The sequence below is a fragment of the Heptranchias perlo genome, unplaced genomic scaffold (assembly GCF_035084215.1).
Source record: "Heptranchias perlo isolate sHepPer1 unplaced genomic scaffold, sHepPer1.hap1 HAP1_SCAFFOLD_65, whole genome shotgun sequence".
In the NCBI taxonomy this organism is placed as follows: Eukaryota; Metazoa; Chordata; class Chondrichthyes; order Hexanchiformes; family Hexanchidae; genus Heptranchias; species Heptranchias perlo.
Genome location: NW_027139677.1, coordinates 2,006,315 through 2,022,452, shown reverse-complemented (window position 1 = coordinate 2,022,452; position 16,138 = coordinate 2,006,315). Strand labels below are relative to the sequence as shown.

The following is a 16,138-nucleotide window of genomic DNA, read 5'->3' as shown; positions in this document are numbered from 1 at the left end:
CAGAGTCGTGTCAGGTCCTGGATAATTTATCTATTCTCACAGAAAATGGGGCAACCAACTATTCTGCTGATAAAACAGATTAATCTGTGTTAACTGTATCACTGTTCTTATTGCATGATCGATAAGGTAACGTTTTTCCCAAACGTCAGCGTTTCAGTGGATTTCGTGACCGTCTTGTGTCCCCGTGCAGAGTGAGCGCTGCAGCAGCTCATTATAATGTATGGGTCGGTTTCCCAGGTCGTGACTCGAATATTAGTCCTGCTCTCACACTGGTCTGTGTTGATAATCACACCGAATGGAGCAAAATGTTTTCAACAGGTATCTCCACATATATTTCAAACAGTGGAATATTATTTCTCTCTTCTCTCTTTCTTACAGCGAACTTGATGACAATTGTGATTCTCTCCCGAGAAAACTGCGGCCTTTCCAAGTGTATCTCTGTCTACATGGTGGCCATGGCAACAGGAGATCTACTGGTCATGATCATCAATATTATTGTTTATTATATTTTCAGTTATCACTTCCCACTTTCATTCCTCTCCAACACTCCCGTGTGTAGGTTCATTCTATACATGACTGTTATCGCCCTCGATTTGTCTGTTTGGTTCACCGTCACCTTCACATTTGACCGTTTTGTTGCTCTCTGCTGGCAGAAGTTTAAAAACAAGTATTGCAACGAGAGAACTGCGGCCGCGGTTATAACAACGGTCTCGTTTCTGATCGTTTTAAAGGACATCCCCGTTTTTTTTGCATTTGAGCCTCACCACATAATTAACAAAGTGCAGTGGGGCTGCCGGTCAAGAGTGGCCTTTTTCTCCTCCCCTCAAGGTGCAACGTACGTCTGGTTTCACGTCATCTCTCTCATTTGTCTTCCTTTTACATTGATTGCCTTGTTTAATTCTTTGACCATCAGACGGATTTTAGTGGCTAATAGAAAGCGCAGGGGTCTGCGGGGACACAGCAGTGAGAATCAGTGTGATCCAGAGATGGAGAACCGAAGGAAATCCATCATTTTACTCTTCACTGTGTCGGGCAGTTTTATGCTGTTGTGGCTGACAGCTCTAGTGACTTTTGTAAGCACCGGACTGACAAACTCCAATTATTACCGAGGTGACCGCACAAACCCAGGATATATCGCCACCGAAGCCGGAGCTATGCTGAAGCATTTGAGTTCCTGTCCAAACACCTGTATTTATGCAGCTACCCAGAGGAAATTCAGAGAAGAGCTGAAGAAGCTGCTGAAATCTCCCTGGACACTGATTCTAAGATTGGTTAGAACACGAACTCCGAACTAGACCTCCCTTTGGAACATTAGAATTCAGTTTTAGCACCGATTCTATCTTAGACTGGGGTTCCCTCTCCTCAAAGATTATTTAATGACGGTTCTTATAAAAACTCACAGGTACGCGATTATATTTCCTGCACTTTATAGAATCTAGCACCAACTTTGACCGCGGGTTTCGACAGTTCATTGGCCGACTGACTCCTGACAAATAAGGACAGTCCCCCTTAAGTATGAAAAGAGTCAGTGATGTAGTGAACTTTATTAGTGGAATAGAATATTTGAACAACGAGTTTAATATCACTGTGCGAGGAATGTAATTCAATTCTACCGTGTAATTGACAGGAAGATACATCAGTTTTAGGTAAAGATTCGATCGTTTCGAAATCCTGGTGAATTTACTTTTTCTCGGAGGTTTGATGAACACGGTGCGTGGACTGACGTCAGCTGCACCGGCCGCTTCATCCCTTCTCCAGGGAATAAGGAGCGGAGCCGCTGTCTCGTTCGCAGTGCTGCGAGGTTTCACCATTTTTGAATGTTAACAGTTGTTGCCTTGTTCGATCTGCTTTTTCTGAAATCTCGATTAATGAGAAATATTTGAAGGCTGTCCAGCAACATTAAAAATAAAGTCTTTACCTGTTGTTACTAAATGTATCTGACTGTTACTAATCTGAATCAGCGACCCGGTAAAACTGGTAAAATAATGTAAGAACCAAGAATGTAAAATAACCTTCATAATCAGGTAATTTGTTGCATCGTTCTACAATCAATGTTCTCATATATTGGAATGGAATAATCCGCTCTGTGTGTTGATGCACAGATGCACATGTAATATCCCCTGCCCTTGGATCAAATGGTGTTGTTTGGGCATCCCAGTGCGAGGCTGTGTATTCGGAGTTCCGACCGGTCACACTGCAGACCGGGGTTTGAGAGCGTTGCTCGGTGCAAAGGTATCAGATTGAGCCTTGTGCCAATTAACTGGCAATTTGTCCGCCCGCCAGTTTCTGTGTCTCGGATGAAACTGTTTCCCGATTTATCCTAATTGTTGCAAATTTCAGGGATTCTGTGACGCGTCACCAATTCTATTCAGGAGCTCGTGCATCTTTCACTCCCTGAAGTTTGTTTGTTCAGCAGATTGATTTTAATTTTACAGTTCAAAGATAACAAATAAATCGCTAATATTGATATTTACTATTTAATTATTTTAGCTTTTATTAGTCTGCTGGACGTCAGCGCTGGGCACTGAATTTCTTCCCTTTAATATAACGTCAAATTTTCCAGACTGCTCTCCGCCCAGGCGAGGTTTAAAGACCAGGTGATAAATACAAACATTTCCCCCTCCATTTTTAACCATTTTAATATTTTGGGGGAAGACTGCCCACCATATCTTCCTAACATTAAAATCATAGTATCGTAGAATCATCGTATTGTACAGCACAGGTGGATGCCGTTCGGCCCATCGTGCCGGTTCTTTGAAAGAGCTATCCAATAAGTCTCATTCCCCGGCTCTTTCCCCATACCCCTGCACAATGTTCCCTGCAAGTATTTATCCAATTCCCTTTTGAAAGTTACCATTGAAGCTGTTTTCACCACCCTTTCATCCAGTGCATTCCAGATCATTGCAATTCTCTGCGTAAATTTCTCATGTGTCGTCTGGTTACCCACCCTTTCAGGCCCAACGAGGAAGGAGGCATTGCTGGATCGGGTTCTGGGGAATGAGATGGGTCAAGTGGAGCAAGTGTCAGTGAGGGACATTTAGGGAACAGTGATCATAGTATCATAAGGTTTAGAATAGTTATGGAAAAGGAAAAGGACCAATCTGGAGAAAAAATACTTAATTGGAGGAGGGCAAAATTCAGTGGCTTGAGAAGGAACCTGGCCCGGGTAAATTGGAATCAAAGATTGGCAGGCAAATGTGTAATCGAACAATGGGCGGCCCTTAAAGAGGAGATGATTCAGGTAGTCTAAGTACATTCCCACGAGGGGAGAAAGTTAGGGCAACTAAATCCGGAGCTTCCTGGAGGATGAATGAGGTCGAGAGTAAGATGAAGCTGAAAAAAGTGGGCGTATGACAGATGTCAGGTTGATAATACAAGTGAGAACCAGGCTGAATATAGAAAGTTCAGAGGAGAAGTGAAAATGGAAATAAGAGGGGCAAAGAGAGATTATGACAATAGACTGGCGGCTAACATAAAAGTGAATCCAAAAGACTTCTATCGGCATGTAAACATCAAACGGGTAGTAAGAGGAGGTGTGCGGGCAGGAAATTGGACATGAAGCTGAGTTCGGATCGGTCAATGCCCTGTGGGTGGCGGAGAGGGCCCAGGGGCTATGTGGCCGGGTCCTGCTCCGACTTCTTGTGTTCTTTAGATTTGTGGTTGGGATCAGATCAGCCATGATCTTATTGAATGGCGGAGCAGGCTCGAGCGGCCGATTGGCCTACTCCTGCTCCAATTTCTTATGTTCTTATGTTCTTATGTTAATTAAGAACCAAGTCTGTACTTTCCCTTCGATTTCATGGGCTTCAATCTTAGCTAACAGTCTCTTACGTGGGACCATATCAAATGCCTTCTGGAAGTGCATACAAATTACATCCATTGACATTCCCCTGTCCACTACTTTAGTCACCTCTTCAAAAAATTCAATCAGGTTTGTCAGGCACGATATACATTTCACAAATCCATGCTGGCTCCCTCTGATTAACTGAAAATTCTCGAGGTGCTCAGTCGCCCTATCCTTAATTTTCAACTCCGGCATTTTCCCCACAACAGATGTTAGGCTAACTGGTCTATAATTCCCTGTTTTGCCTCTCTCTCCTTTCTTAAAAAGCGGAGTGACATACACAATTTTCCAATCTAGAGGGACATTTCCTGAATCTAGAGAACTTTGAAAGATTATAGTTAGGACATCTTCAATCTGCTCACCAATTCCCTTTAAAACCCTGGGGTGGAAATCATCTGGTCCTGGGGATTTGTCACTCTTTAGTGATATTATTTTCTTCATTTCTGTTGCTTTACTTATGTTAATTTTATCGAGTCCGTCTCCCCGATTCAATATAAGTTTTGTTGGGATTTCCGGCATGCTATCCTCTTTTTCTACTCTAAATACTGATGCAAAGTAATTATTCATCATGTCTGCTATTTCCCCATTGTCAATGACAATATCCCCACTTTCAATTTTTAAGGGGCCAAAACTGCTCCTGACCACCCTCTTTTTCAAAATTTAACTATAAAGGTTCTTTGTTTTGGTTTGATATCACTTGCAAGTTTCTTTTCATACTCTCTTTTTGCAGCTCTTACCATCTGTTTTGTGACCCTTTGTTGATCTTTGTATCTTTCCCAATCGCCAGGATCTGTGCTATTTTTTGCCTTTTATATGCCCTTTCCTTATGTCTTATACTGTCCCTCACCTCTTTAGTTGCCCATGGCTGTTTTATTTTGGCAAGTAGAGTTCTTGCCCCTCAGGGGTATAAACCGATTCTGTATCACGTTAAATGTGTCTTTAAACATTTCCCACTGATCATTGGTCGTTTTACCCATTAACAGATTTGCCCAGTTTACTGTGGACAGTCTCTGTCTCATCCCATTGAAATCGGCCTTACCCAAGTCTAGAATCTGAGCAGCTGATTCACTTTTTTCCCTTTAAAACACTACCTTGAACTCGATCATGGTATGATCGCTATTGGATAGATGTTCGCGTACAGTTAAGCCGTTAACTAAATTTGGTTCATTACTCATTACTAAATCTAGTATGGCTTGCCCCCTTGTTGCCTCTAGGACATACTGCACGTGCACTCCAAGGCCTCTCACTTCCTCTAACCGTCTCAATATATTCCTGTTTACTGCGTATTCCTTTTACTGTTTGCCCTCCCTAAGTGCATTACCTCACACTTCTCCGGGTTGAACTCCATTTGCCACTTTTCCACCCACTCCACCAACCCATTAATATCTTCTTGGATTCTACAGCTATCCTCTTCACTATCAACTGCAACGCCATTTTTTGTGTCTTCTGCCAATATTCCAACCGTGTCCCCTATATTCAAACCCAATTAATTAATATATACCACAAACAGCAAGGAACACAAAACTGAGCCCCGTGGCACACCACTGGAAACGGATTTCCATTCGCAAAGACATCCATCGACTTTTACCCTTTGTTTCCTGTTACTGAGCTAATTTTGCAAACCAATTTGCCTCGTTTCCCTGTATCCCATGGGCTTTTACCTTTCTGACCAGTCTGCCATGTGGAACCTTGTGAAATGCCTTACTAAAATCCATGTGGACAATATCCACTACACTACCGTCATCAATGCTCCTTGTCACTTCCTCAAATAATTCAATCAGGTTTGTAAGGCATGACTTTCCCTGAACAAATCCTTGCTGACTATCCCTGATTAAACCATGCCTTTCCAAGTGACAGTTTAACCTATCTCTCAGTATTGAATCTAATGGTTTGACCACCACCGAGGTAAGACTGACCGGCCTATAATTGTTTGGCCTTTACCTTGTACCCTTTTTAAACAATGGTACTACGTTTGCAGTCTTCCAGTCCTCCGGTACTTACCCTGTATATAGTGAGGATTGGAAAATGATGCTCAGAGCATCTTTTATTTCCTGCCTGGTTTCCTTCAATAGCCTATGAAACAATGCACCCGGACCTAGTGACTTATCAACTTGCAAGGATTCCAGTCCCTCTCGTGCTTTCTCTCTCGTTATGTTTACCTTATCCAATGTTTCATACCTCTCCTCTTTAACTTCTACGTCCGGATCATCCCTTTCTTTTGTGAATACGGAGACAAAATATTCATTTAAAACCCTGCTCACATCTTCTGCGTCTGCACATACGTTACCCTTATCATCCCTGATAAGTTCCACCTTTTCCTTAGCTATCCTCTTGTTCGTAATACACTAATACAACATCTTTGGCTTTTCTTTAATCTTACTAGCTAATATTTGTTCATGCCCTCTCTTTGCATTCCTTATTTCCATTTTTACGTCATCCCTGTATTTTCTATGCTCCTCTAGGCTTTCCGCAGTATGAAGCTGTCATAAGCTTTCTTTTTTCTGCTTTATCTTGCCCCGTATGCTTCCAGACAACGACACGGCTCTAAATTTGGCAGTGCCACCCTTTTCCTTTGAGGGGACGTGTCTGCATTGTACCCGTAGAATTTCACTTTTTCGTGCCAGCCACCGGCTTGCCACTGAGTTCTCCTCAAGTAGTTGTGTCCAGTCCACTTCTGCCAAATCACCTCTTAGTTCTGCAAAATTTGCCTTCCCCCCAATTTAAAACGTTTGCTTCTAATTTAACTCTGTCCTTTTCCATAATAATGCTAAAACTAACTGAATTTTCATCACTATCCCCAATATGGTCACCCAGTATCACTTCACCCACTTGCCTATCTTCATTTCACAGGATTCAATCTAGAATTACATCCCCTCTTGTTGGGCTTGTCACGTAGTGGCTAAAAAAAGTTCTCCTGGACACCGATAAAGAATTTTGGGCCCTCTGTGCCCCTCATACTGTTTGAATCCCAATTGATGTTAGGGTAGTTGAAGTCCCCTACTATTATTGCCCTCTTATTTTTGAACTCAGTAATTTGCCTATATATTTGTTTTTCTATCTCCCTTTCGCTATTCGGGGGTTTATAGCACACTCCTAGTGGTGTGACTGCAACCTTTCTTATTTCTAAGTTCAACCCATACGGCCTTGATTGATGATCCATTTCGCATATCAACCCTTCTCACAACTGTAATTGAATATTTTACCAATAATGCTGCCACCCCTCCTTTTTAATACCCACTCTATCCTGCCTGAAAACTCGATATCCACAGATATTGAGCTGCCAATTATCCCCCTCTTTAAACCAGGTTATAGCAATGATATCATGCTGCCACGTGTCGATCTGTGCCCTTAGCTCGACTGCTTTGTTTGTAATACTCATTGCATCGAAGTATATACCCTTTAACCCCGTCGAATTCCTGTGCTGAACACAATTTAAACTTTGCTTCCTCGGCCTTTCTGAGTCGCTGACGACGTCACTAACTGTTTTTCTACTGTTCTGAGTTTGTCCTATTATTACCTGGCTTTGGTTCCCATCCCCCTGCTAATACTAGTTTCAACCCTCCGCAAAAGAAGTAACAAATGCCCCCTATAGTAACTTCACTGGTGGTGACGCGATACTAACTTCACAGTTAGTGGCCCCATACTAACTTCATTGGTGATGACCCTATACTAAGTTCGCTGTTAGGGGCCCTATACTAACTTCATTGGTGGTGACCCTATACTAAATTCGCTGTTAGGGGCCCTATACTAACTTCATTGGTGGTGACCCTATATCAACTTCAATGGTGGTGACTATACTAAATTTACTGTTGGGGTCATATACTAACTTCACTGTTGGTGGCCCTATACTAACTTCATTGGTGATGACCCAATAGCAACTTCACTGGTGGTGACTCCATACAAAATTCACTGTTGGGGTCATATACTAACTTCACTGTTAGGGGCGCTATACTAACTTCACTAGTGGTGACCCCATACTATCTTCACTGGTGACCTTACACTAACTTCACTAGTGGTGACCCTATACTATCTTCACTGGTGACCTTACACTAACTTCACTAGTGGTGACCCTATACTGTCTTCACTGGTGACCTTACACTAACTTCACTGGTGGTGACCCTATTCTAACTTCACTGGTGTTGACTCCAACGAACTTCCCTGGTGGTGATCCTATACTAACTTCCATATGGTAACCCTACATTAACTTCACTGATGTTATCACCACACTAAATTCACTGGTGGTGACGTTATACTCAATACATTGGTGGTGAAACTATACTAAAGTCACTGGTGGAGATCCAATATTAAATTCACTGGTGGTCACCCCAGCCCAACTTCACTGGTGGTGACTCTGTACTAAATTCACTGTTAGGGGCCCTATACTATCTTCACTGTTGGGGGCACTGTACCAAATTCACTGGTGGTAACCCTATACTCAATTCAGTGCTGGTGGCCCTATACTCAATTCAGTGCTGGTGGCCCTATACTCAATTCACTTGTGATGACCCTGCACTAAATTCACTGGTGGTGACCCGATACTCTCTTCACTGGTGGTGACCCGATACTCTCTTCACTGGTGGTGACCCGATACTCTCTTCACTGGTGGTGACCCGATACGCTCTTCACTGGTGGTGTCCCGATACTGTCTTCACTGGTGGTGACCCTATACTAACTTCACTGGTGGTGACCCTATAGTAACTTCACTGGTGGTGTCCCGATACTGTCTTCACTGGTGGTGTCCCGATACTGTCTTCACTGGTGGTGTCCCGATACTGTCTTCACTGGTGGTGTCCCGATACTCTCTTCACTGGTGGTGACCCGATACTCTCTTCACTGGTGTTGACCCGATACGCTCTTCACTGGTGGTGTCCCGATACTGTCTTCACTGGTGGTGACCGTATACTAACTTCACTGGTGGTGTCCCGATACTGTCTTCACTGGTGGTGACCCTATAGTAACTTCACTGGTGGTGACCCGATACTCCCTTCACTGGTGGTGACCGTATACTAACTTCACTGGTGGTGTCCCGATACTCTCTTCACTGGTGGTGACCCGATACGCTCTTCACTGGTGGTATCCCGATACTGTCTTCACTGGTGGTGACCCGATACGCTCTTCACTGGTGGTGTCCCGATACTGTCTTCACTGCTGGTGACCCTATACTAACTTCACTGGTGGTGAACCGATACTCTCTTCACTGGTGGTGAACGTATACTAACTTCACTGGTGGTGTCCCGATACTGTCTTCACTGGTGGTGACCCTATACTAACTTCACTGGTGGTGACCCGATACGCTCTTCACTGGTGGTGTCCCGATACTGTCTTCACTGGTGGTGACCCTATACTAACTTCACTGGTGGTGAACCGATACTCTCTTCACTGGTGGTGACCGTATACTAACTTCACTGGTGGTGTCCCGATACTCTCTTCACTGGTGGTGACCCGATACTCTCTTCACTGGTGGTGACCGTATACTAACTTCACTGGTGGTGTCCCGATACTCTCTTCACTGGTGGTGTCCCGATACTCTCTTCACTGGTGGTGACCGTATACTAACTTCATTGGTGGTGTCCCGATACTCTCTTCACTGGTGGTGACCGTATACTAACTTCACTGGTGGTGACCCTATACTAACTTCACTGGTGGTGACCCTATACTAACTTCACTGGTGGTGACCCTATATTAACTTCACTGGTGGTGACGTTCTTCAAACATTACTGTTATTATTGCTTTCTCACATTGCTGCTGATTATTCCGTATTCCCACTATATTCGTAATGACATTACTGCTGCTGATTATGATACAAGTTTCAACACCTGGTACCTCAAGCGTCCGCTGCTAAAAAACACATAAATGCCTTTATTACTTGCTTGCTCGATTGAGACAAAGATGTCCTCGCCAACCCCCGTCACCCCATGAACTCCAGATCCTCAAAACCATTACTATTTGTAACATATTCTGGCGAAAAGTGCTCATGGTATCATAATGTCATAGTAGGTCCAGCACAGAAGGAGGTCATTCAGCCCTTCTTCCCTGTGCTGACGCTTTGAAAAAGCTATCCAATTAATCCCATCCCTCTGATCTTTCCCCACAGCTCCGTATTTTTTTCCATTCAAGTATTTATCCAATTCCCTTTTAAAAGTTACTTCTGAATCTGTTTCCAGCACTCTTTCTGACAATGCATTCCAGATCATTACAACTTCCTGCAAAAAATATCCTCATTTCGCCTCTGGCTCTTTCACTGATCACCTTATAGCCGTGTCCTCTGTTTCCTAACCTTCTGCCACTGGAAACAGTTACACTTTATTTATTTAATCTAAACCGTTCATGATTTTGAACACCTCTACCAAATATCCCCTAACCTTCCCTGCTGTAAGGTGAGCAACCACAGATTCTCCAGTCTCCCCTCATAAATGAAGTCCCTCATCCCTGGAACCTTTCTTGTAAATCTCTTCTATACCCATTCCAAGGCCTGACATCTTTCCTAAAGTGTGGTACCCAAAATTTAACACAATACTCCAGCTGAGGCCTAACCAGTGTTTTATAGAGGTTTAACATAACTTCCCTGCTTTTGTACTCTATGCCTCTGTTGTTAACGTCCAGGATCCCGTATGCTTTTTAACAACCTTCTCAACTTGTCCTGCCGCGTTCAAAGATATTTATTCCCCGTTCTCTCTGCTCCTGCACCTTATGGGAGCTCTTGATTTTCACTTCGTAGGAACCTATCTACTCTGTATCCCAATCCATTCCTCCTTGAAGGCAGCCCTTTGTTCAATTGCTGCTTTGCCTACCAATTTGTGATTCCAATCCACATCAACGAGATCGCTTTTCAACTCACTGAAATTTGCCTTCCTGCAGTTAAGTTTTTTTTTAGATTTGATTGTTCCTTGTCCTTTTCCATAACTATTCTAAACCTAAGGATATTACGATCACTGTTCCCCAAATGCTCCCCCACTGAAACATGCGCCAACTGTTCAACTTCCTTCTCCAGAAGTGGACCCAGCATTTTTTCCTTCCAGGTATGGCTGGAGACATATTGATCCGGAAGTTTCTCTTGTACACATTTCAGGAATTCCTCCCCCTCTTCGCCCTTTACACTTTTATTGTCCCAGTCTATAGTTGGATAATTGAAGTGCCCCATTAATATTACATAAGAACATAGCAACATAATAAATAGGAGCAGGAGTAGACCATACGGCCCCTCAAGCCTGCTCCACAATTCAGTAAGATCATGGCTAATCTTCGACCTCAACTCCACTTTCCCGCTCGATCTCCATATCCCTTGATTCCGCTAGAGTCCAAAAATCTATCTCGCTCAGCCTTGAATATCCGCAACGAGTGAGCATCCACAGCCCTCTGTGGTATAAAATTCCAAATGTTCTCGATCCTCTGAGTGAAGAAATTGCTCCACATCTCAGTCCTAAACGTCCCACCCCTTATCTTGAGACTATGCCCTCTCGTTCTGGACTCTCCAGCCAGGGGAATCATTCTGTCTACCCTGTCAAGCTCTCTTAAAATATTATACGTTTCAAAGAGATCATTCTTCTAAACCCCAGAGAGTATAGGCCAAATCGAGTCAATCTTTCTTCATAGGACAACACTCTCATCCCAGGAATTAATCGAGTGAACCTTCGCTGCACCGCCTATAAGGCTTCTATCCTTCCTTAGGTAAGGAAACTAAAACTGACTACAATACTATAGGTGTGGTCTCAACAAAGCCTTGTACAATTGCAGCAAGACCTCCTTACTATTGTACTCCAAACCCCTTGCAATAAAAGCCCACATACCATTTGCCTTCCTAATTGCTTGCTGTACCTGCATGTTAAATTTCTGTGTTTCTTGTACCAGGACACCCAAATCCCGCTCAACACCAACATTTAATACTTTTCCACCATTTAACAAATATTCAGTTTTTCTGTTCTTACTACCAAAATGAATAACCTCACATTTCTCCACATTATACTCCATCTGCCAACTTCTTGCCCACTCACTTAACCTGCCGATATCCCTTTGCAGACCATTTGCAGTCCTCCTCAAAGCTTACTTTCTCAGCTAGCTTTATATCGTCAGTAAACTTGGATACATTACTCTCGGTCCCTTTATCTGAGCTATTAATATAAATTGTAAATAGCTGAGGCCCAAGCACTGATCCCTGCAGCCACCCATTAGTTACAGCCTGCCAACCTGAGAATGACCCGTTTATTCCTACTCTCTATTTTCTCTCCTTTAATCAATCCTCTATCCATGCTAATATATTACCCCCAACCCCATGAGCCATTACCTTGTGTAACTACCCGTTGTGAGGCACCTTATCGAATGTCTTTTGAAAATTCATGTATACTACAATGGGCCGAATGGCATCCTCCTGTTCTGTACCTACTATCACAATATGTCACTAAAATGCATCTAGTGTAATTGTAGGGTGCCACCAGTAACGGTGGAGCGAGGTTTTCTCGAGTGTATGTGTGTTATTCCATGAGTCTCAGAGGAGCACAGTTATCTGGTGTAAGTGTGGTATACCATGAGTACCTGAGGAGCGCGGATATCTCTCGTGTAAGCATGGTATACCATGAGTACCTGAGGAGCGCGGTTATCTCTCGTGTAAGCATGGTATACCATGAGTACCTGAGGAGCGCGGTTATCTCGAGTTTATTGTTGTATACCATGAGTACACGAGGAGCACAGTTATCACTAGTGTTTGTGTGGTATACCATGAGTACCTGAGGATCGCGGTTATCTCGAGTGTAAGTGTGGTATACCATGAGTATCTGAGACACGCGGATATCTCTAGTGTAAGGATTACCACAAGTACAGGAGGAGCACGGTCACATCTAATGTAAGTGTAGGGGCACCACTAGTACAGGAGGAGCACGGTCACCTCTATTGTAAGTGTTGGGGCACCATTAGTACAGGAGGAGCACGGTCACATCTATTGTAAGTGTTGGGGCACCATTAGTACAGGAGGAGCACGGTCACATCTATTGTAAGTGTTGGGGCACCACTAGTACAGGAGGAGCACGGTCACCTCTATTGTAAGTGTAGGGGACCCACTAGTACAGGAGGAGCACGGTCACCTCTATCGTAAGTGTAGGGGACCCACTAGTACAGGAGGAGCACGGTCACCTCTATCGTAAGTGTAGGGGCACCACTAGTACAGGAGGAGCACGGTCACCTCTATCGTAAGTGTAGGGGCACCACTAGTACAGGAGGAGCACGGTCACCTCTATTGTAAGTGTAGGGGACCCACTAGTACAGGAGGAGCACGGTCACCTCTATTCTAAGTGTAGGGGCACCACTAGTACAGGAGGAGCACGGTCACATCTATTCTAAGTGTAGGGGCACCACTAGTACCGGAGAAGAGTGATCAGGTTTAATGCTGCAAGACTGAGGTCATCACCAGTATTGCAGGATTAGGTTCCGCACCTGTTGCTGGTGGAGTTGGGTCACCGGGAGTGAGTCTAAGGCAAGGTCAGGGCGATTACTTCAAATGTAGCTGCCTCCACCAGTCCTGTAGTTATAGGGTCAGGACGAGTACTGGGAGATTCCACTTTCCATTTGTAAAGAATGTTTTAAATGTGTGATTTTTTAAACTGTCCACTAATAATTCCAACTATTTCTCTGAATTCGATGTCTCAGACCAAAAAAGAACTTCCCTTAGTCTATTTGACTGTGAGTAATGTTAATTATGATGTAACCTGATTGACTCCCTGCTGAATTGATATGGGTATAAATATAGTGATCCCTTCTCCCGTCTCAGCCAGGCACTAGTCAGAGACATTCAGCTCCGACAGAATTCATCCATTCTCACAGAAAATGGGGCAAATAACTACACTGCTGATAAAAGAGATTTACTACCCGATTCTCGCAGCCGTCGGTGTCCCAGGTGAGGTATTTTAACCTGTTAGTTGTTAATCGCTGTTAATTGTATCACTGTTCTTACCGCATGTTGGATAAGGTAACGTATTTCCCAGATGTCAGCATTACACAGTCAGTCGTTACCGGAACCAACTCGTGAACCATGGGTCTGCAATTTCTGCGTTCCCCTTCATCTGATCATTTCACTGATGTTACAATATTCTTTGAAGCTCCAACACAAGCGTTTTAGCGGAATTACGGACCGTTTCTTCACCCCGTGCAGAGTGAGCGCTGCAGCAGCTCATTACACTGTGTGGGTCGCTTTCCCAAGTAGTGACTCGAATATTAATCCTGCTCTCACACTGCTCCGTGTTGATAATCACACTGAATGGAACAAAATGCTTTCAACAGGCATCTGCAAATATATTTGCAATCAGACACTGGAATATTATTTCTCTCCTCTCTCTTTCTTACAGCGAACTTGATGACAATTGTGATTCGCTCAAGAGGAAACTGCGGCCTTTCGAATTGTATCTCTGTCTACATGGTGGCCATGGCAACAGCGGATCTCCTGGTCATGATCATCAATATAATCGTGTATTATATTTTCAGTTATCACTTCCCACTTTCATTCCTCTCCCACACTCCCGTGTGTAGGTTCATTTTATACATGGCCACTGTCACCCTCGATTTGTCTGTTTGGTTCACCGTCTCTTTCACATTTGACCGTTTTGTAGCTCTCTGCTGCCGGAAGTTTAAAACCAATTATTGCACCGAGAGAACTGCGTCCGCGGTTATAACAACGGTCTCTGTCCTTATTTTTTTAAAGGACATCCCCATTTTGTTTGTATATTCATATGAACAAATAATTAACAAAGTTCAGTGGGGCTGCCGGTCCAGTGAGGCTTTTCTCTCCTCACCTCCAGCAATACCGTACGGCTGGTTTCACGGCATCTCGCTCATTTGGCTTCCTTTTACTTTAATTGCCTTGTTTAATTCTTTGACCATCAGACGGATTGCAATGGCGAATAGAACCCGCAGGAGACTCCGGGATCACAGCAGTGAGAATCAGAGTGATCCAGAAATAGGGAACCGAAGGAAATCCATCATTTTACTGTTCACTATATCGGGCAGTTTTATACTGTTATGGCTGACAACTTCTGTGAGTTTTGTAACTACCAGACTGACAAACACCAATTATTACCGAGGGGACCGCACAAACCCAACATATATCGCCGCAGAAACCGGAGCGATGCTGAAGTATTTGAGTTGTTGTCCAAACACGTGTATTTATGCAGCTACCCAGAGGAAATTCAGAGAAGAGCTGAAGAAGCTGCTGAAATCTCCCTGGACACTGATTCTAAGATTGGTTAAAAATGAAAGAAATGCGAACTAGAGCTCCCATCGTGATACAAGATTTTACTTTCAGCCCCTATTCCAGTTTAGACTGAGGTTCCCTCTCCTTACCGCTACATAAACATGGTTCTTATAAAAACCCACTGGTCCGCGATTACAGATGTGATTTCAATTCCATTTCATGCTAGCTTTGACAGAGCGTTTCTAAAGTTCATTGGCCGAGTGATTCCTAAAATATAAGGACATCCGCCGTTAAGTATGAAACGTCTCAGTGATGAAGTGAACTTTAATAGTGGAATAGAATGTTTGATCACCGAGTTTAATATCACTGTGCGAGGACGGTAATTAAATTCTGCCGTGTAATTGACAGGAAAATCCACCAGTTTTCGGTAAAGATGCGGTCGTTTCGAACTCCCGGAGAATTTACTTTTTCCGGGAAGTCTGATGAAAATATTTCTCGGACTGATGTCAGCTGCACCGACCGTCTCATCCCCTCTCCAGGGAATAAGGAGAGGAGCCGCTGTCTCGCTCGCAGTCTGGCGAGGTTTCAGCATTTTTGAATGTTAACAGTTGTTGCCTTGTTTTACCTGGTTTTTTCTGAGATCTCGATTAATTAGAAATACTTGAAGTCTGTCTGGCAACATTAAACATAACATTTTTATTTGTTGTTATTAAATGTAACACAGGGATCCTGAATGCTATTAATCTTAATCAACGACCCAGTAAAAATGATAAAGTAACGTGAGAAGTAGGAATTTATAACAATCAGGACATTTGAGGCAATCAATACTTTCAGATATTGAGAAGGATTAATCCACTGTGTGTGTTGGTGCAGAGACAGTAGCATCTAATGCCCCCTCCGCTTTTACCAAGGCTGAGCATCGGAGTTCAGTCCGGTAACACTGCAGACCGGGGTTTGAGAGCGTTGCTCGGTGCAAAGGCATCAGATGGCGACCTGAGGCAATTAACTAAAACTTTGTCCTCCCGCCAGTTTTTGTGCCTCGGATGAAACTGTTTCCGAATTTCTCCTGCAGTATAGGGGTTACAGATTGGAAGATGTCGAGGAGAGGCTGCCCCTGGGAC

At 43.6% G+C, this 16,138-nt stretch overlaps 2 protein-coding genes across 2 annotated transcripts; both read left to right on the top strand.

Annotated features, from left to right (window-relative positions):
- Nucleotides 1–305: 305 nt before the first annotated feature.
- Nucleotides 306–1,295, top strand: LOC137318130 (probable G-protein coupled receptor 139). Its single transcript, XM_067981103.1, has one exon. The coding sequence runs from the start codon at nucleotides 306–308 to the stop codon at nucleotides 1,293–1,295; it is 990 nt and encodes a 329-aa protein (XP_067837204.1).
- Nucleotides 1,296–13,657: 12,362 nt separating this feature from the next.
- On the top strand, nucleotides 13,658–15,095 carry LOC137318129 (probable G-protein coupled receptor 139). Its single transcript, XM_067981102.1, has 2 exons — nucleotides 13,658–13,727; nucleotides 14,176–15,095. The coding sequence occupies exons 1-2, from the start codon at nucleotides 13,658–13,660 to the stop codon at nucleotides 15,093–15,095; spliced, it is 990 nt and encodes a 329-aa protein (XP_067837203.1).
- Nucleotides 15,096–16,138: the final 1,043 nt, after the last annotated feature.

What these genes read in the sequence shown, in the direction of transcription:
- LOC137318130 (XM_067981103.1), top strand. Translation starts at nt 306, where the DNA reads ATGTTTTCAACAGGTATCTCCACATATATTTCAAACAGTGGAATATTA.
- LOC137318129 (XM_067981102.1), top strand. Translation starts at nt 13,658, where the DNA reads ATGGGGCAAATAACTACACTGCTGATAAAAGAGATTTACTACCCGATT. An exon ending in CGCAGCCGTCGGTGTCCCAG is followed by an intron (nt 13,728 to 14,175) that starts GTGAGGTATTTT and finishes TCTTTCTTACAG; the next exon opens with CGAACTTGATGACAATTGTG.